Below are 22,434 nucleotides of genomic sequence, written 5' to 3' on the forward strand. Positions count from 1 at the left end.
GTTGTTGTGCAATTTTTCCTGAGTACGCTGATACCCCATATGTTGGGGTAAACCACTGTTTGGGCACACGTCGGGGCTTGGAAGGGAGGAAGCACCGTTTAACTTTTTGAACGCAAAATTGGCTGGAATCAATGGTTGCACCATGTCGCGTTTGGTGACCCCCTGATGTGCCTAAACAGTGGAAACCCCTCAATTCTAACTCCAGCCCTAACCCCAACACACCCCTAACCACAGCCCTAACCCCAACACATCCCTAACCCTAATTCCAACCCTAACCTTAACCCTAACCCCAACAGACCCCGAACCCTAATCCCAACCCTAACCATAACCCTAACCACAAGCCTAACCCTAATTCCAACCCTAACCCTAATTCCAACCCTAACCCTCTTTCCAACCCTAACCCTCTTTCCAACCCTAACCCTTTCCAACCCTAACCCTCTTTCCAACCCTAACCCTCTTTCCAACCCTAACCCTCTTTCCAACCCTAACCCTAACCCTCTTTCCAACCCTAACCCTAACCTTCTTTTCAACCCTAACCCTCTTTTCAACCTTAACCCTAACCCTCTTTTTAACCCTAACCCTAACCCTCTTTTCAACCCTAACCCTAACCCTAATGGAAAAATAAAAATAAAAATATTTTCTTTATTTTATTAGTTCTGCCTACCTATGGGGGTGATAATCGGGGGGTTTATTTACTTTTTCTTTCATTTTGATCACTGTGAGAGTGATCAAAATGAAAGAATGGAATCTGCAGCCGGCAGATTCGGGCGGGCGCACTGCGCATGCGCCCGCCATTTTCAAAGATGGCGGCGCCCATCATCCGGACCCGAGGGACACCGGGAGGGACGGGGGGACTCAGGAGGTACCGGGGGGGGTGAGGGGGGGATCGGAGGCTGGCGGGGAGCAGAGGGAATGGGAGGGGGGCAGATGATGACAGCGGCGGCAGATCGCCGCTGTCATTCAGTTGCGGGGGGGGGCGATCGCCGGCGGGGGGGCGATCACCGGTGGGGGGGGGTGGAATCGGTGTCTCCAGCCATGTCCGAAGCTACAGCAGCGTCGGACATGGCTGGATTGTAATATTTCATCAATTTTCATTGATGAAATATTACTATCGCTCTGATTGGCTGTTTCACATTTAACAGCCAATCAGAGTGATCGTAGCCACGTGGGGGCGAAGTCACGCCCCCTGTGGTGAATTACAAAGCCCCCTGTATCTGCGGGTCGGGTGACCTTTCAGTGACCCCGGTCACCCGACCCGCAGGGGGGCTTTGAAGTCATGACGCCACATAGGCGTCACTGGTCAGATTTGAACCAGGTTTCATGACGCCTATGTGGCGTCATTGGTCGTGAAGGGGTTAAAGGAAAAATTAGTTAACTTTACAATATAGTTAATCAGAGAAACAATAACATTCCAGTTGGGCAAAGTCATAGGGAACCTGTTAGCAGGTTGATAGATTTTTCCCCATAGAGCTGAGGGTAAGAAATTGCCTGTTACTGTCTGGCGTCTGAGGGAGGATGGAGTTCTCACTGTGTTTCCTAAATTTATCACTCCTACTATTGCCAAAGCAATTGTTGGGGTGTGCTCAGATTGAGCATTTATGTCTTTTTTTCATCTCTATCTGCCCCACCATGCATCCAGCTACACATAGAAGAAAAGGCAGTCCTTTTCTTAGCTGCTAAAACTACATTTCCCAGCAGCACTTGCTTCTCCTCGATGCTGCAGGCCCTTTCCTCTTCTCCTCTGTGCTGCTGATTAGCCAAACCTCTCTGAATTATCAAGCTAATCTAAGTGCAGATTTCACCTTATGATCCTGCACAGTACTCTGCTTGACCAATTCTGCCATCTACAATCAACATAACTGCTTGTGTGGTTTTACATCATTAGTTGGCTTTACAATGATTAGCTGGTTTGCAATGGCAGTGCAGAGTTTTTTGTTTCTTGCTACAGACAAATCATCGATGTGAAACTGCAAATGCTGCTCTGTTGATTCATATATAGAAATGTTTGCAAATTTATTAAAAAAGAATAACTGAAATATTACATGGTCATAAGTATTCAGACCATTTGCTCAGTATTAAGTAGAAGCACCCTTTTGAGTTAGTACAGCCATAAGTCTTCTTGGGAATGATGCAACAAGTTTTTCACAGCTGGATTTGGGGGCGCTCTGCCATTCTTAATTGCAGATCCTCTCCAGTTCCGTCAGGTTGGATGGTGAACGTTGGTAGACAGCCATTTTCAGGTCTCTCCAAAGATGCTCAATTGGGTTTAGGTCAGGGCTCTTGCTGGGCCAGTCAAGAATGGTCACAGAGTTGTTCTGAAGACACTCCTTTGCTATTTTAGCTGTGTGCTTAGGGTCATTGTCTTGTTGGAAGGTGAACTTTTGAATCCCAACCTTTTCACTGTTGGGATTGTATGGGGCAGGTGATGAGCAGTGCCTGATTTTCTCCACACATACCGCTTAGAATTATCACCAAAAAGTTCTATCTTTGTCTCATCAGACCAGAGAATCTTACTTCTCATAGTCTGGGAGTCCTTCTTGTATTTTTTTAGCAAACTTTATGCAGGTTTTCATATATCTTGCACTGAGGAGAGGCTTCCGTTGGACCACTCTGCCATAAAGGCCTGACTGATGGAGGGCTGTAGTGATAGTTGACTTTGTGGAACTTTCTCCCATTTCCCTACTGGATCTGTGGAGCTGGGGTTCACCTCTCTCGCCAAGGCTTTTCTCTCACAATAGCTCAGTTTGGCTGGACAGCAAGGTATAGGATGACTTCTGGTGGTCCCAAATTTCTTCCATTTAAGGATTATGGAGGCCACTGTGCTCTTAGGAACCTTGAGTACTGCAGAAATTCTTTTGTAACCTTGGCCAGATCTGTGGCTTGCCACAATTCTGCCTCTAAGCTCCTTGGTCAGTTCCTTTGACCTCATGATTCTCATTTGCTCTGACATTCACTGTGAGTTGTAAGGTCTTATATAGATAGGTGTGTGCCTTTAAAAATCAAGTCCGATCAGTTTAATTAAACATAGTTGGACTCCAATGAAGGAGTAGAGCCATCTCAAGGAGGATCACAAGGAAATGGACACCATGTGACTTAAATATGAGTGTCTGAGCAAAGGATCTGAATACTTATGACCATGTGATATTTCAGTTTTTTATTTTAATAATTTGCAAAAATTTCTACATTTCTGTTTTTTTCAGTAAAGATGGGGTGCAGCGTGTACATTAATGAGAAAAAAATGAAGTGTTTTGAATTTACCAAATGACTACAATGAAACAAAGAGTGAAAAATTTAAAGGGGTCTGAATACTTTCTGTACCCACTGTAATTTCACACAAAAACCCCAAAATGGACCAGACAAATTTTTGCACCTTTCCAATATTGTTGGTAAATAACTTTGTTTTAATCAGGTGATGCTGTTCAAACTCACCTATGGCAAGTAACAGGGGTGGACAATATAAAGATCACACCTGAAACTGCATACAAAGTGGAGAAGGTTACTCAATCTGTGTGCCATACTAAGCATGGAGAACAGAAAGAGAAGGGATTGAAGAACCAAATTTGTTGAACAATCTCAAGGTTACAAGCCAACTCCAGAGATGTTGATGTTCCTTTGTCCACGGTGCACAACATAAGACATTTACAAGCCGTGGTACTGTAGCTACTCTCCCTGGACATGGACGGCAGAGAAAAATTGATAAAAGGTTACAATGCAGGATAGTCGATATGGTAGATAAGCAGTCCCAATCAAGTTCCAAAGAAATTCAAGCTGGCCTACAGGCTCAGGGTGCATATATATCAGCGCAAACTAATGACATTTTAATTAAATTAAACTCTATGGCAGGAAACCCAAGAGGACATCACTGCTGACACAGAAGCATAAAAAATATAGACTGCATTTTGCCAAAATTTACGTAAGTCAAAATCTTTTGAAGAAAGCATCTTGTGGACCAATGAGAATGATAGAGCTTTTTGGTAAAGCACATCGTTCTACTGTTTACCAAAAACATAATGAGGCCTAGAAAAAAAGGAGCACAGTTTCTACAGTCAAATATGGTTGAAATGTTTTGTGGCTGTTTTGCTGCCACTGCCACTTGATGCCTTGTGTCAGAAAGCTGGTTTTGCATCCCAGGTCATAGATCCTATAGCAGGACAATGACCCCAATCATACTTCAAGAATACTTTGGTGCTGAGATCTCAATTTGCGCATACGCCGCCTACGGCAGCCATTTTTCCAGAGTCCACCGCATAAAAGATCATGGAAAGTGCTGGCCTTTAGGCTGTCACAAAATGTCGGCAGAGCCCCCACACTGCCGAACACCTCGGTGACCAGCAGCTATCGCCCGACTCCTGTCTCCACTGCCAGCAGAAGCTTCTGGCAGCAGTGAACCTGGGACCCCACTCCACTGCAGCTGGTAAGCTCCACCGCAGCTACAATTTGGATTATAAGATGCAACCCCATTTTCTCTCAAGATTTTTTGGGGAAAAAAGTGCATCTTATAATCCGAAAAATACGGTACATCATTTTCTGGAACTATTTCAAGGGTGTCAACACTTTCGGCTATGACTGTATGTATATTGTTATACTAAGATTTTACATTTTATGATTATAATGATAGAGGAGCTATAAATTAGTGTTATAATTACGGTACATAGTGTATTGTACATTTGGTATGTAAGGAATATTTTAACAGGGATTCAAAAATGTAAAAATCTAATCCTGGTGAGTATCAAAGGTCAGCTCGAAATGTGTTGTTGTCATGATCTCAGTGCGGGTTTGACTCGCACACGTGGGGTTAATGTCTGGAACCAGTGCTGATGACTGGCATTTCTAGGGTTAAAGGTTGTAATCCCAGTGCAGGCTTACCTGCACACCTGGGGCTATGATTGTGGCCTCTCCCTGGTTCTGGGAGAGACTTCTTATAGCCTCAGGACGCTCCCATCCCCGTCAGTTATACTTTCGCCCTTGACATTGTGTGGTGACCCCTGAGTGTGTTTGTGCTGTGTTCTGGTTGCTTGATTCTCTGTGTTCGACTCGGTCTGTTCTCTGGATATTGCTTTGGATTCTGCTTGGTACCTTCACTGTCTGTTTGGTTTTGACTTCTGCTTGGCCCTGACTATCCATTCTGTCTCATCCCTGGTACTTTACTGATATCTCTGTGTATGACGTCCATTTTGCCTGACTCTGAGTACTTCTGTATAGTATCCTGCAATCTCTGAAAGCAGGACGCTAAGCCCCGCCCCCTTGCAGTCACATGACCGTAGGTCCTGTGACTGCTTGCTAAACTTCAGCGTCCACAGGTCCTGTGTATCTGTACTTTCCGGCTGTACCTGACCCCTGGCCCCCCTACAGTGCGGGTGAGTCCCTGCTCAGCGGAGGCTGCACGCCGGCGCTGACAGGATCCTGACATTATAACTGACCTTTAAGTTTTTTGGGTTTTTTTTTTCTTTCTCTGCTGAGAAATATGGATCCCATACAATCTCTTGCTGAGCAAATGAAAAATCTGAGTCAGATGTTTCAGGGTTTATCTCTGGAGCAGCAAGCTCTAGCTCGTTCTCAGCAGCAGGTTTCTGAGACAGTGCGGGGGGCTTTAGCTGCTGGGTCTCTGGGGGCTGGGGCAAGTGATGATGTTTTGGTGTCCCCAGAACCACCTGTTAAACTGCCTGATTTCTTTTCTGGGAACAAAAAGGCGTTCAGGGTCTTCATGGAGGGGTGCAAACTCTTCTTTAATTTGAGGCCACGATCCTCTGGGGACGAAAGTCAGAAGGTTGGGGTCATTATGTCTGTTAAGAGGGTCCCCACAAGCTTGGGCTTTCTCCCTTCCTCCCACTGCCCCTGAGAGAGTGTCTGTGAATTCGTTTTTTGAGGCCCTCGGGCACATATATGATGAGCCGGACCGAGTGCGATTGGCAGAGGACATGATGATGAGTGTCTGTCATGGGAAACACTTGGCTGAGTGGTTTTGTACAGAATTCCGCCGCTGGGCGCAGAGGTCTCTTGGGACGCCGCAGCACTCCGAGGACTCTTTTGCAGAGGCTTGTCCTAGCGGATACAGGATGCCTTGGCATTACATCCCCCACCTAACTCACTCGAGGACGCCATGACCCAGGCAGTCCGGATGGACCGCAGGCTGCGGGCTAGGGGGGTGATGCAGGCGGAGACTCCATTGTTCCCTTGTGGATAAGAGACTGTTTCTGTGCCCATGGACGTAGGGGCTCTCTCCCTGAAGGAAAAGGAGAGACAACGCTGGACAGAAAAGCAGTTATGCATCTACTGTGGTAAAATGGGACATTGGAAAAGGAAGTGTCCTGATTGTCCATCCTCAACCCGGTCGATGGGAAACGACTAGGTCTGGGTAGTCAGAGGGGAGACTACTCAGACCCTCAGGTACTCTTTTCCTCGTTTTCTAAGGTGTTGCTTCATGTGGAGCTGTTAGTGGACGATTGTTGTTTTCCCTCTACAGCTTTCGTGGACTGCGGATCATCCATCAATCTTATGGACTCCCAATTGGTCACACACTGTAAGCTAGGGACAGTTAGACTTAAGGTTCCGATCAAAGTGGTGGCCATTGACTCCTCCCCCCTCACTAAAGAGGGAACTCTCTTTATGTCTGACTTGTTTTCGCTCAAAGTGGCCGCTACCCATGTGGAAAAATTAAGTTGTTTGGTTCTGGACAATCTACCAGCAGGATTGGTGATGGGCATGCCCTGGTTACAACGCCATTACCCAGTCAACTGGAAAACGGGGGAGATTGTTCAGTGGGGGTTTAATGATTCGATGTTATGTGATAAGTCTGCACTATTGGTTGAACCTGTTAAATCTGTATCTGTGTCATCTGTCGAGCTGGAAGGTATTCCGGAGTACCTGAAAGAATTCGAAGATGTGTTCTCTGAAAGCGAGGCCAAGATGTTTGCCGCCACATAGACCCTTGGACTGCGCTATCGAGTTAGTCCCGGGGGCTAAATTGCCTAAAGCCCGTCTGTTTAATTTGTCTGGCCCTGAGCGCTTGGCCATGAAAGATTACATTGCTGAGAGTCTTCGCAAAGGACACATACATCCCTCAGTCTCACCTGTGGCGGCAGGGTTTATTTTGTAAAGAAAAAAGATGGTGGTTTACATCCCTGCCTCGATTTTCGTGAGCTCAACAAGATTACTGTACGAAATACGTACCCCCTTCCGTTGATTCCCGATTTGCGTAACCAACTTTCAGGGGCAAAATGGTTCTCCAAACTGGATCTTCGGGGGGCATATAATTTGATAAGGGTCCGGGAGGGGGATGAATGGAAAACCGCGTTCCTCATGACCGAGGGACTGTTTGTCGTTTGGTCTTACCAATGCCCCAGCCATATTTCAGAATTTCATCAACGTGGTATTCTCGGATCTCATTGGTCGTTTTGTTGTTATTTACTTAGACGATATTCTGATATACTCTCCCGACAGTCAATCTCATCTGAATCATGTACGAACCGTTCTCCAAAAACTGAGGGAAAATCATCTGTATGCCAAATTGGAGAAATGTGTTTTTTGTTCAAAAATTGTCTTTTTTGGGATTAATTGTGTCCTGTGAGGGTTTTCGCATGGACCCCAAGAAGGTGCAGGCCATTGCGGATTGGATGCAACCCCGAGACCTTAAAGGTCTTCAGCGCTTCTTGGGGTTCACCAATTATTGCCGCAAATTTATTCGGGGGTTTTCACAGGTGGTGAAACCACTCACAGATCTTACTTGTAAAGGTGCGGATGTGAGAAACTGGTCCTCGCTCGCAAAAGAGGCCTTTGCGACCCTGAAAAGAAGCTTTATGTCTGCTCCCGTGTTAGTACAACCAGATCCGTCCACACCATTAGTCGTGGAAGTGGACGCCTCTGAGGTGGGGGTGGGGGCGGTGTTGTCCCAAGGGCCTGCCACTCTAACCAATCTCAGGCCATGTGCTTTCTTTTCCAAGACGTTCTCTGCTGTGGAAAGAAATTACGACGTAGGCAATAGAGAGCTTCTTGCGGTCAAATTGGCGTTTGAAGAATGGAGGCACTTTTTGGAGGGGGCCAGTCACCCAATTACGGTGATCACGGATCACAAAAATTTGTCATACATTGAGTCTGCTAAAAGACTAACGCCCAGACAGGCCCGTTGGTCACTTTTTTTTTCCCGTTTTCAGTTTACGATTACATTTCGTCCAGGGTCTAATAATGTCAAGGCTACCGCCTTATCGCGCAGTTTTCAGCCGGTATCGCCCCCTGAGCCACCATCCTCCATTCTTCATCCTGGGGTTGTGATAGTAGAGGTCTCATCTGAATTGGAATGGGAGATTCAGGGGGCCCAGTCGCAGGCCCCAGCGGCCAAGCCGGAGGGGAAGTTGTTTGTCCCAGAGCAACTTCGCCTGAAACTCTTGCAGGAGTTCCATGAATCCAAGCTGAGTGCTCACCCTGGTATTTCAGCCATGCGTCTGGCAGTGGCTAGGATCTTTTGGTGGCCTACCCTTGGTTCGGACATAAAAAAATTCATTGCTGGTTGTGGGGCCTGCGCTCGTTCTAAAAGCTCTCGTAGCTGGCCGGCAGGGGAGCTAATGCTCTTGGCAGTGCCCGAAAGACCATTGACTCACTTATCCATGGATTTTGTTAGCATTCTCCCTCCATCTAAGGGTAATACAGTGGTATGGGTAGTAGTGGACAGGTTTTCTAAGCAGACTCATTTTGTACCCCTGTCCGCACTACCGTCAGCTGAGACGTTGTCCAGGTTGTTTGTGCAGCATGTGATCCGGTTGCATGGGGTACCCCTCAATGTGGTGTCTGATCGTGGTGTGCAGTTTGTGGCTAAGTTTTGTCGTGCTTTCTGCGAAAAGTTAGGGATGTCTCTGTCCTTTTCATCTGCATACCATCCTGAGAGCAATGGTCAGACGGAGCGCACTAACCAGTCCCTGGAACAGATCCTCAGGTGTCTAACCTCTGCTAGACAGAATGACTGGTGCAATGCACTGCCGTTGGCTAAATTTGCCTTCAATAGTCGGGTGAGTCAATCCACAGCTATGACTCCTTTTTTGATCAATTATGGGTTCAGTCCTCATTTTGGTGAGTTTTCTCGTCTGGACTCGGGGTGTCCCGGGGCTGAGGGCTCTGTTCAGCGATTACAGAATACGTGGGCAGAAGTTCAGCGGAGTATATCTAGGTCTCAGGGCAGGTATAAGTTTTTTGCGGACAGGAAACGAACACCAGGGCCCACGTTTCAGGTTGGAGACAAGGTTTGGCTCTCCACGCGAAACATTAAGTTGAAGGTTCCTTCAGCCAAGTTGGGGCCCAAATTCATTGGCCCATACAAGATTGTGGAAAAAATCAATCCAGTGGCGTATAGGCTGTGCCTTCCACCCTATTTCAAGATCCCTATTGTCTTCCACAAATCTCTACTGAAACCTTTTGAAGCAGTCCGGGGAGACTCCGAGTCCGCTGCTCCTCCTGTTTTGGTCGAGGGGCAGGTGGAGTACGAGGTTGGTCATATCGTAGATTCCAGGTTGGTATGGCGGTCGGTACAGTACCTGGTTCATTGGAAGGGGTATGGACCGGAAGACAGGTCCTGGGTACCGACCCGGTTGATGCATGCTGATCACCTGGTGCGGGCTTTCCATGCTAAGTACCCGGGCAAGCCTGGGGGTCCAGAGGCCCCCCGTTGAGAGGGGGGTACTGTCATGATCTCAGTGCGGGTTTGACTCGCACACGTGGGGTTAATATCTGGAACCAGTGCTGATTGGCATTTCTGGGGTTAAAGGTTGTGATCCCAGTGCAAGCTTACCTGCACACCTGGGGCTATGATTGTGGCCTCTCCCTGGTTCTGGGAGAGGCTTCTTAAAGCCTCAGGACGCTCCCATCCCCGTCTGTTATACTTTCGCCCTTGGCATTGTGTGGTGACCCCTGAGTGTGTTTGTGCTGTGTTCTGGTTGCTTGATTCTCTGTGTACGACTCGGTCTGTTCTCTGGATTTTGCTTTGGATTCTGCTTGGTACCATCTATGTCTGTTTGGGTTTGACTTCTGCTTGGCCCTGACTATCCGTTCTGTCTCATCCCTGGTACTTTACTGATATCTCTGTGTATGACCTTTGTTTTGCCTCACTCTGAGTATTTCTGTATAGTATCCTGCCATCTCTGAAAGCAGGACGCTAAGCCCCGCCCCCTTGCAGTCACAGGACCGTAGATACTGTGACTGCTTGCTAAACTTCAGCGTCCACAGGTCCTGTGTATCTGTACTTTCCGGCTGTACCTGACCCCGGGCCCCTCTACAGTGCGGGTGAGTCCCTGCTCAGCGGAGGCTGCACGCCGGTGCTGACAGGATCCTGACAGTTGTCCTGTGTTTTGCCATAGGCAAAGGAGGAACTGACCTTTTTATCCATTTATTTTCTTTAATCATTGTTCACTTTTTAAAATGATAATAGCTGATGTATGTAGTTATTAACATAGAGCCCAAATCCAGTGTTTCTGTCTCTTCAGAATTTACTTGCAATAAAAAGACCACAATAACTCATGTGACATAGTTGTATTTTCAGAGGTACATTTCCTAATGAAGGTTCAGTTTTTTTCATTTTGATTTTTCGGTTCACCAGATGTAAATATAAGCCGTTTATTTCTGCTCATTTTAGTAGTGCATGAAGACTTAAGTCAGTCTTTGATCTTCAGCATTATTTTATGTTTAGCATAGCGATATCCTAAGTATATTATAATTCCCCACTGTATTAACCTCTGACACTTTTGTTGGAAGCTTATTTCATGTACCCACTACGTTCTGAAACTATATTAGCATTTCTTGAAACTTCATAGTTTAATTTGAGTTATGATCCTTTTCCTTTAATGCTTATTGAAGACTGTTCCTTTTTGCAGTTGCATATAAATATAGGGGTATATTCATGTTATAAAATGACTGCATCTTCATTTTGTTTTTTTCTTACATTGTGCAAATTTAACAAACTCATGTATAATCTGTTAATCTAATCCCTGTCTGTCTAGCTATAAAGGGCCTGTCACACTAAGAGATATCGCTAGCAATATCGCTATAACTTGTGACGTTATAGCGATATTGCTAACGATATCTCTGTGTCTGATACTTACCTACGACCGGCTCCCCCGCTGGTTATCGCTGATTGCACGAGAACAGGCTGGACTGTTTCTCGTCGTCAGCTTCCTGCGGCGCTTCCTGCTGTGACGACGAGCGACGCGTGGACGCGGGCGGGAGGACGCAGGATCGCCTGGTGTGACAGGTAAGTAGCGACCTCCGTCCCCAGCGATGTCGCTGGTGAGATCTGCCTGTGTGGCAGCTCACTAGCGACCACTTAGCGATGTACCAGCGATCCTGACCGCGTCATATCGCTGGTCGGGATCGCTGGTACATCGCTAAGTGTGACAGTACCTTAAATCTCCTAACTTCTAGTCAGATATGTTGGCATTTTAATTTGTTTGGGGGTCTGACTGTCCACCAGTATCTGCTAAAAAAAGGTTTACGGTTAATATTAAAAAGGACCTGTCACCGGTTTCTTGTTTTGTTTCTGCTCTCTTGAGTTGTCTAGATTTTTTTTTTTAAATCCACCATACGGTTCCAGAGATATGTGGCTTTTTGTTTGAAGCTAAATTTTTTGGTCTTTACCAAGGGGTCGCTGCTTACAGGATTCTTTGGGAATGTGTCTGTAGGCTGCTCTGCATTATTACCCATTATAGAACAAGTTTTGGCTCTTGGAATGTGACATTGAAAAAAGCTAAACAAACAGTGTGGACATTAAGGCCAAGATTGTCCTGGACCTTGAGGGGTAAAACGTAAACCTATCACCTCCAGAAACACTAGTGACATCCTGATATAGAGGTAACATGCAGGTAAATTAGCAGGTAAATCATGTCTGGTAAGTTTACTGTAAGTACGGCTACAGAAAGAAAACTCAGTTTCTTTTCGATTTGCATCTGTTTGCTTCCAGTTATTGGGGCGGGAAAGAAAGCAGTTAAAGTCACTGCTCACTGCACAGTGTGCATGGCTGTAATAACTCCCCTGTACAGTAATTGACAGCCTGCACTGCACTGCATTAACCACTTTCTGCACCACTGCAATGGCTAGAAATGAGAGGCTGCAGAGAGAATAAAACTTTATTTTCTTCCTGTAACCGCACTTCCTGTAAGCTTGCTAGGAATTATTTAAATTATTATTATTTATTTATTAAGCACCATTGGTTCCATGGTGCTGTACATGAGAAGGGGTTAAATACAAATTGCAGATATCACTTACAGTAAACAAACTAACAATCACAGACTGATATAGAGGGGAGAGAGGACCCAGCCTTTGCAGGCTTACATTCTACAGGATGGTGGGGAAGGAGACAGTCGGTTGGGGGTTTGCAGCAGCACCAGTGATGGTGAGGCGGTAGCTCTAGTAGTGGTGAGGAGGCAGCAGGGATAATTGCAGGCTGTAGGCTTTCCTGATGAGGTGGATTTTCAGGTTCCGTCTGAAGGATCCGAGTGTGGTTGATAGCCAGACGTGTTGAGGCAAGGAATTCCAGAAGATGGGGGCTATTCAGGAGAAGTCTTGTAGGCGGTTGGATGAGGAACGAATAAGTGTTGAGGAAAGAAGGAGGTCTTGGGATGACCGTAGATTACGTGAGGGAAGGTATCGGGAGATTAGTTCAGAGATATATGGAGGAGACAGGTTATAGATGGTCTTGTAAGTCAGTATTAGTAATTTGAATTGGATACGCTGAGGGAGTGGGAGCCAGTGAAGAGATTTGCAAAGGGGAGAAGTGGAGGAGTAGCGAGGAGAGAGATGAATTAGTCGGGCAGCAGAGTTAAGAATGGACTGGAGAGGTGCGAGGGTGTTAGCAGTGAGGCCACAGAAAAGGATGTTGCATTAGTCGAAACGGGAGATGATGAGGACATGCACAAGCATTTTAGTAGAGTGAGGGTTGAGGAAGGGACGTATTCTGGAAATATTTTTGAGTTGGAGGCAGCAGGTGGTAGAGAGAGCTTAGATATGCGTTTTGAAGGACAGGGCAGAGTCAAGGGTTACGAGGCAGCGGATTGATCCATAGCCTTTTCTTTATTATAGATTAGATAAATGCATACGAAACTAAGTACACTCATACTGAAATACCAAAGAAAAATCATGTAATACTTGACTCATAAGTATGTAGAGCGTACTGAATGTTTCATGATGTTATTTTGTGATTATTTTTTTTATTCAATCACCAAAATTTCCACTTCTGTGTGGACAATTTATATTTCTACTGGTTAACATGAAACCTTCGTTGTCCTGTTTGGCAGACCCAATATTTCATCTGATAAGTTAATCATTTTGTTTACACACATACATAATCAGATCCTGGGGTCAAAGGCAAAAAAAACATTCCTTTCCTTCCATGTGTTTTTTTCATCACTAATGAAGAAATTAAATATAATAGGCCACAAAATATATTTGGATGAAACATAATTAATTTTATTTGTGCCGATTACTCAATGTGGAGAAACTGGAGATAAAGGGACTGGCCGGCAGAGGTCAGTGCCATTGTTTGCTGAGATGGTGAGAAGCTCTCCTCCTCTGAGGCATAATGAGGGATGAGTTCCCATTTATAGTAATTACATTGAATGCCATGTTTTTGCCCTTTGGCTTATCACCTCTCTAGTATGTAAGATATCTGTTAATATAAGCAAGTGGATCCTTCCCAGGGCTGCAGAAACAAGAGTCCAATTTATATCTCTCTGCTCTCACAGTATCCTATTTCCATATTTAATTAAGCAAAACAAAATCTATATAGCAACTTAGCAGAAAGAGACAAACTTAAGACAAACGTAATCACCCGTTAGTGGAATGTTTACTGCTCTTTCATTTGAAACCGATCAATTAGAAAACTGGCAGAGCCCTCTCGGGAGACATGTTTTGTAATCTGCCGTTTTTCCAATCTGTTCTTCTCCACTACATCTGTATGAATGAGCAGCAGAGCAAAGCAATCTACTCTGTGTTTAACATACAGCATCAAGAAACAATTAAGTGGGACCGCAGTCGCCAACTGTGAGGTGGTAACAAGGGGGTTTCCTTCACACGTTTCATATGTTAGCTCCACCATCATTTTCCTCATCATTATTATTACTGTATGGACATTTTGCTAAATGCTCATGTCCATACTTGTGGCACTTATTGAATAACGAGCACAGTTTTGTGACGTTAGGAAAATGTTTCCATAAAGTTAAGAGAGTTTTTATATGGTCACGGGGACGAGAATGGTTTTCTTTCAGCTGAGTAAGTACTTTGTAGTGGGTAGCGGACTTATTGTAGATATTTCTTATTAGTGTTTATGCTTAAAGAGTGAATAATTCGATACTGCAAGTAAAACAATGAGAGAGATTCTCTCAGCAAGACGTGGCGGAATTCTAGTATTAACTGAGCCATTGTTTGCGCCAAACCTGTATTATCTGTTTGACATCTTTTACACCTTACGGCCGTGATTCATCAAGACCTGCATTTTACAAGCCAGTTTTAATGAAGGGCGTGTTGACGTTAAATATTAACACTGCCTAATGAATTTGGCACGTCTTTCAACTGCCATGAGCCAATGCAAGAAGTGTACTCCTACCAAGGACTGGAGTACTTTCCTATTGTAGTAACGCCAATTCTGTGCTGCAAATGATGATAAATGTGTCTTCCACACTTACTCAATCCCCCTCCTGTCTAAGTTTTGCCAATTTTCAAAAAAATGGTAAAGCTAGCCAGGGCTAACGTTAAAAAAAAAAAAAGAAAAAAAACCTCAAGGTTGCAAATTTTTTTGTGCAACTGTGAGTTATGCAAATTTTTTTGACATTGCAAACAGTTTTACACCAGGACTCTGGCAAAACCTGTGTAATGAATGTAACACTTCCGCCAGCTTCCCTGCATATTGTCCCCTTCCCGTCCATGCAGGGACACTTACATACTCACTGCTTCGGCCACCGAAGCGTGGTCCCCTTCTGCTGGCAAGTCTTGTGCCCCCTGCACTTCCTGGCAGCATGCCTAGTGTTCGCTCGAATGCACATGTCCCTTCATAAAGGGGCAGCACGCATGTAGTGAAATGCCCTCAACCTGTTGCTGAGAGTCATTTAGTATAATTAATAGAATAATTATTTGTGCTTACCCAACCAACACTACTTAACATGGGCAGATGTAGAATACACTCACACTCTAGTCACACTAGACACTTTGTGCATACATTGTAGATAAGCACAAAGCTTCTCGGTGTTCTGGGTATTGTGATACACCTGAGGATACTAAGTACTTAGAGGTTATTTCTTTTAATGACCTATGTCCAGAGTCAATACTGTAGGTGCACAATTGTCTGCATTGAGAGGGATGATGGAGATTAAAGCATACAATTGAAAGAAAACACTTGGGTATTACCTCCTGTTGTCCATTCAGTTCCTGTGGACCTTGTGGTTTTTGTGGTAAAACAAGATGAGGATGCACTGATGTATTCTACCTCATGACCGTGCTGAATCAAATCTCCATGCAAGACAAGCCTGCGTGTCAGGGAACAAAGGAGCGGTGCCCCGGCCGGCAGCAGACATTCTAGGTGCAGGTCAGCTGATAGACGTTGAAAGCAGAATGACCTTCGTGACGTCATGCTGGTTATAGCCGGTCTCTGCAAGGAACAAACTTCAAGTTTCCAAATAATCTTCTATGTTAATTTTACAGAATAAACCTGGTACTTATTTTCTATAAAGGACCTGGCATACCTTTACACCGCAATGTTAGGGAGAATAATGAGCATCCTACAAATTTGGATTTTTTATGGAATGTAAATGGAAAAACTGAAATCCACTGAGTGCTGTTTTTGTGCTTTTTACCTTTTATTTGAAACCCATGATATTGTAATTATTCCCCTGTGACATGTACAATAATATCACAGATAGTAATTTATTTGTATTAAACAAGGGCCCTTATGTAAAATACAATATATTGGAGCACTAGTGTCCAAATTACTCTGGTATTAATGTTAACAGCCTTTGATTTTTTTTCTTTCTTTTTGTTAGAGCAGAAAGTAGGTGATGATGATGAACTTACTGTATATTCAGTGATGCGGTATAGAAACTAGGCATTGCTGTAAGTTCCAAGAACACACTCAACCAAAAACTTTTCCCCCTTTGATGTGGGCTCTGGCGCTGAGAGCACATCTTTTCCGGCACAAGTCAGCCGTTTTCAACAGCTGACATGTGCCTGAAACAGCTGCGGCTGTTAACCTGTTAAATGTCACTGTCAAACTCTGACTCAGTCATGTAAACGCAGGTCACTTATGGGTTGGCATGACAACCAGAGGTCTCCTTCAGACCTCTATGGTTGTCACTGCTGACTTGCTATGAGCGCTGCCCGGTGGTTGGCGCTCATAGCAAGTCAGCAATTCTGTTACATCATTGCCTGTATGTAGCAGAGTCGATCGGGTTATGGTAGCTTCTAGTCTCCCATGGAGACTTTTGAAGAATGCCAAAAGTAAAAAGAAAATGTTTTTAAAAATATTAAAAAAATAAAAAAATATAAAAGTTCAAATCACCCCCCTTTCTCCCCATTCAAAATAAAACAATAAAAAAAATCTTGGTCTCACCACATTCAGAATCGCCAGATCTATCAATATAACAAAAGAATGAACCTGATTGCTAAATGGCGTACTGAGAAAAACAGTCAAAACGCCAGAATTACGTTTTTTGGTTGCCGCAAAATTGCATTAAAGTGCAATAACGGGCGATCTAAAGATCGTATCTGCACCAAAAAAAAATAAGCCCTCACCCAACCCGATATCACAAAAAAATGAAGACACTACGGTTCTCGGAAAATGACGCAATTTTTTTTTTTTTTTAACAAACTTTGGATTTTTTTCACCACTTAAATAAAAAAGAACCTAGACATGTTTGGTGTCTATGAACTCGTAATGACCTGGAGAATCATAATGACAGGTCAATTTTAGCATTTAGTGAACATGGTAAAAAGAAATACAAAAGCCAGTTATGGAATTACACTTTTTTGGGGGTTTTTTCCGTTTCTGAGTACACGATATGGTAAAATAAGCCAATGCTGTCGTTCAAAAGTACAAATTGTACTGCAAAAACACAAGCCCTCACATGGCCATATTGATGGAAAAATAAAAAAGTTATTGCTCTGGGAAGAAGGGGAGCAAAAAACAAACGCAAAAACGATAAAGGGCTCTGTCATGAAGAGGTTAAACAAAGAGTCATTTTCTGATGATAGCTTCCCCTCCAGGACCTTTTTTTTTAATTATCTGAGTGTGATGGTTTGTTGATTAAAGGTTGTGAGATGGGCAATTTAATAATGAATGTTTTTGTCAGCATTTATTTTACAAACCTGGCAGTGACAGGTTTCATGAATTTGGCCTTTTTACCTTATGCTGAGCTACTGACTTCTCACTGTATTCAGGTATAAAAACAGGATATGCTTCATGAACTGTCTAATAAAGTAAAAATCTTCTTGTCCTGTGCAAATCAAGTTTCTAAAACCATTCCAGCACTTGCTAATTTTAGAATAATAGTAGGTCTTAGAATAGTAATTAGTGAACAAAGGAGCAAAGTGTGACCTAGCAACCATGTCTCCCTCCTGCTTGACTTGATGAGATTTGAATGCATTTAGGAAAAATGTTGCTAACTTTTTTCTTTTTAACAGAGTAAATCTGGGGCTATTTATTTCTTTTGCCATAAAATAAATAATCAGGCACTCAAAGTTACAGACTGGTATAATTTTAGACTTCAAATGATAAAAAAAGTCACTTTACCTGAAGTCAAAAAAACCTCAAATATTCTTACTTGCATTTTACTCTGGAATAAATAAGGCACTGCTTAAGTTCAGGTTCAGTTGCTAAAAACACAAAGTAATCTTACTGTTATATACATGTCTGAACGCGCTCCTACTACCTCTGATGCTGGGTGGCACTGCACTTACTCTGCTGATGCTGCTAAGCAATGTACGCCTGCTCAATTGAAGCATTAGTGTTGATGGGAATTATAGTTAATCAAAATCAAGTAACTTGTCTATCATCAGACCTTATAATTAGAGATGGTCGAACCCGAACAATAAAGTTCGGCGTCCGTACTGAACACCTACTGTTTGGGCACAGACACACTGAACACGGACTTGCTAGTTCGGGTTCGACTGCCTGAACACAGGGTGTTTTACTGCTGTTCAGAAGCGGTGTTTGCTGCGCTGTCATGCACATGACGGAGCTGTAGACACCACTTCTGATCTGCTGTAAAATCATCACCGCCGGTCAGACAGCTGCAGTTCCCACTCTGTCAAATGACAGCGTGAGCCAACAGCTGTGAACGGAGGTATAAAGTTTACCTCTGATCACTGGTGATGGCTGACGGGACAACTGCTCCCATCAGCTGCCGCCTGCTGCTGCTAATAATAGTTAAAGCAGACCTGCGCTCTAAATAAATAATTAAAAAAAACGACATGGGTTCCCCTGTATTTCTGATAACCAAAAAAAGGAAACCACAAAAATTGAGCTTGGTTTAAGTTGGTATACATGCAGTGCATAAACACATGTTCACTTTTGCCATAAAGCATACAAAACCTACAAGAAGCAAAATAAACATATTGCATTTAAATACCATAGGGTTCTTAGTAATATCGTTTTTGATCAAAAATAGCATAAAAGCCATGCCAACGTTGACATCTTCCTCACCAGGTAGACAGAGGCACGACACTCAGTATCTCTTCCGGTCCCTAGGCCCAAGAGTGTCCTGTGGCTTGGGATGTGTCTTCCTACTGTTAAGAGACTTGCACTGAGAGAAACACTTCGGCTTCTGCTACATCCGTTTTCTTAGAACCTTTTGACACCATCATTATCTAACACTTCCTCTGACTGGTCTAATCTCCTGACTCACTCTCCTCCACTCTGACCAAAAACTAGGAAGTGCTTCCCCTATAACTAATCTAATCCCTCCCAACTGGTGGGCTAATCCCATTTATTAACTATATGTTTTCCTCTGTAGTGCAAACTATATCCCTATGGTGGTAATGGTCTCCCTAGTGGACAGACCCCCGCCCCATTCCCAGGGACAGCTTTCAGACAGAGCCTCTAGGAGAACCAAGACATAAACCAGCCATAGGAATAAAATATTACATTCTTTATCACAAATATCAATCAACAGCACACACTGTGAAGTAACTCCCCTGTTGCCATGACATCTTCTTCTACCCTTCCATCCCCCTACATCTGATCTGGGGTCTTTAATAATATTGGTATCTAGAAAGGAGAAAGCAGAATGTTGTATTTTTACTATTCACACAACAACTTGAAAACACTCCTGTTATGTTAGTGTTTCTATAGGAGCCATAAATTGCTGCTTGTCAAGTTAATAGACGTTTATTTGTTTATTTTTTTTTATTATACTTTTGTGTGTGGTAAAATAATCATTATTAGATTCTTGTAAATGCAAAATATTAAGAAAAACATAGTGGAACATTATACTTTTTTTTTCTAAAAATGTCTTTTGCAGTTTCCCCTGGAAAAGAGCTTGGTCCACGGTTAGGTCTGAAGAAGTCAAGTTCACTTGAAAGTCTGCAGACTGCCATGGCAGAGGTTAAGAAGAATGAGCTTCCCTTTTATAGACCTAGACCAAATATGGTTCGTGGTAGAGGCTGTAATGAAAGCTTTCGGGCTGCAATAGATAAATCTTATGATGGGCCAGAGAGTGAAGAAGGTATACATACATGACTTAAAGTTCTCATAAGTGATAAAACATAACTTTCCAAAACATATTATGAAGTACTCAACCAAGAAAACAATTATCCACACTCTTGAGTTCAATATGAAGGCATGTGACATTGGTCTCTTTGTTGCCTTCATACCCGATCATGCCACATGAAGAAGGACTATTCTTGTTCCATATTCTTGCTATAATACTGAGACCCTAATGACTTAAAGATGGATGATCTGTCTCAACATTTCACTATATAAACTACATATATTATTAAATAGATGGCTTAGACCTGATGAGGTGGGTGTAGTTACTTCAGTAGAAGAATGGTTGTATATTCCTTTGAAAAAGTTTCCCTGCCTTACATTAAAAGATTTGAGTTACAACTGAGACTTATAATGTTAATTTGATTTTGAGAATTATACAGCCATTCTGATACAAATTTTGAAAGAAAGTACAGCAGTATCATCAAGGCTAAGAGATTTATTTAATAATGTCTTCTGATTTAATTGTGAGACCTGCGGCAGAATCTAAAGTTTGGAGTCTGTCTCCTTCTCGGTTGATACTATTGGATGATGTTTTGGCAAAAAGAATCTGAACTCTTACATAGCACGATAATTAAACTTCCCTAAAGGCCATTTGTTATTAATATTATTACTGGCATTTGTTTTAATTATTCAAAATATTGTGTTTTTTTAGCTTTATTTTTATGTGTATCTATCTCTTTATGTATATACATATAGTGGCATGTAAATGTTTGGGCACCAATGGTCAAAATTACTGTTATTGTGAACAGTTAAGCAAGTTGAAGATGAAATGATCTCTAAAAGGTCTGAAGTTAAATATGACACATTTCCTTTGTAATTCAGGCAAATATATATATATATATGGCACCCTGCATGGTTAGTACCTTGTAGCACCCCCTTTTGAAAGTATCATAGCTTGTAAATGCTTTTTGTAGCCAGACAAGAGTCTTTCAATTCTTGTTTGAAGGATTTTCATCCATTTTTCCTTGGAAAATTCTTCCAGCTCTTTGAAATTCCTCGGTCGTCTTGCATGTACTGCTATTTTGAGGTCTAGCCACAGATTTTCAATGATGTCCAGATCAGGGGATTGTCAGAGTCATTGTAAAACTTTCAGCTTGCACTTTTTAACATTTTGACATAGTCTATAGACGTCTCTTTAGGATTATTATCCATTTGTAGAAATCATCCCCTTTTCAACTTTTAGCATTTTTACAGATGGTGTTATGTTTGCATTGATAATTTGTTGAAATTTCATTGAATCCGTTCTTCCCTGTACCCCTGAAATATTCCTGATACATTGGTTGCAAATCAACCCCAAACCATGCTTGATCTGCCCCCCATTCTTAATGGTTGTTGAGATGTTCTTTTCCTGAAATGCTGTACCCTTTTTTCACCACACGTACCTTTTGATCATTGTGACCAAAGAGTTCCATTTTAACCTCATCGGTCCCCAGGATTTGTTTCCCAAATGCACCAGGTATGTTTAGATGTACTTTTGCATAGTTCTGACTTTAAATTTCATGGTCAGGACTCAGTAGAGGTTTTCTTCTGATGACTCTTCCACGAAGGCCATATTTGTGCAGGTGTCTCTGAACAGTACCACAACTCCAGTGTCTGCTAAATCTTTCTGAACGTCTTTTTGCACTCAATGAAATTTTTCCCAGACCTAATCTTGACCTCCAATGTTCATGTTACCTGCCATTTCTTAACCCCTTCGCACCCGAGCCTGTTTTTGCCTTCGTGACCGGGCCAATTTTTTCAATTCTGACCATTGTCACTTTATGAGGTCATAACTCTAGAACGCTTCAACGGATCCTACTGATTCTGACATTGTTTTCTCATGACATATTGTACTTCATGATGGTGGTAAATTTTTTTAGATATGATCTGCGCTTATTTGTTAAAAAAATCAAAATTTGGCGAAAATTTAGAAAATTTTGCAATTTTCAAACTTTTAATTTTTATGCCCTTAAATCAGAGAGCGATATCGCACAAAATAGTTAATAAATAACATTTCCCACATGTCTAGTTTACATCTGCACAATTTTGGAAGCATAATTTTTTTTTTTTAGGAAGTTATAAGGGTTAAAAGTTGACAAGCGATTTCTCATTTTTACAATAAAATTTGCAACACCATTTTTTTTAGGGACCACCTCACATTTGAAGTGAATTTGGGGGGTCAATATGACAGAAAATACCCAAAAGTGACACCATTCTAAAAACTGCACCTCTCAATGTACTCAAAACCACATTCAAGAAGTTTATTAACCCTTCAGGTGCTTCACATGAATGAATGGAATATGGAAGGAAAAAATAAACATTTAACTTTTTTTCACAAACATTTTACTTCAAAACCATTTTTTTTTATTTTCACAAGTGTAAAAAGAGAAAATGAACCACAAAATTTTTTGTGCAATTTCTCCCGAATACGCCAATACCCCGTATGTGGGGCTAAACCACTGTTTGAGCACACGGCAGAGCTCAGAACGGAAGGAGTGCCGTTTAGCTTTTTCAATGCAGAATTGGCTGGAATTGAGATCGGATGCCATGTCGCATTTGGAGAGCCCCTGATGTACCTAAACAGTGGAAACCCCCCACAAGTGACCCCATTTTGGAAACTAGACCCCATAAAGAACTTATCTAGATGTGTCGTGAACACTTTGAACCGCCAAGTGCTTCACAGAAGTTTATGACGTAGAGCCATGAAAATAAAAAATCATTTTTTTTCC

The 22,434-nt window shown here is 42.8% G+C and overlaps 1 protein-coding gene across 6 annotated transcripts in view; it reads left to right on the plus strand.

The window, feature by feature from the left end:
• PARD3B (par-3 family cell polarity regulator beta) overlaps positions 1-22,434 on the plus strand; it is a 1,359,033-nt gene that overhangs the window by 984,275 nt on the left and 352,324 nt on the right. For all 6 annotated transcript variants that reach the window (XM_073541872.1, XM_073541870.1, XM_073541869.1 and 3 more), the window contains one exon: positions 19,479-19,682. In XM_073541872.1, coding sequence (XP_073397973.1) covers positions 19,479-19,682 — 204 coding nt within the window. The remainder of the gene's footprint in view (positions 1-19,478; positions 19,683-22,434) is intronic.

Source organism: Dendrobates tinctorius, unplaced genomic scaffold (assembly GCF_039654945.1).
Source record: "Dendrobates tinctorius isolate UK_male_01 unplaced genomic scaffold, ASM3965494v1 ptg000125l, whole genome shotgun sequence".
NCBI lineage: Eukaryota > Metazoa > Chordata > Amphibia > Anura > Dendrobatidae > Dendrobates > Dendrobates tinctorius.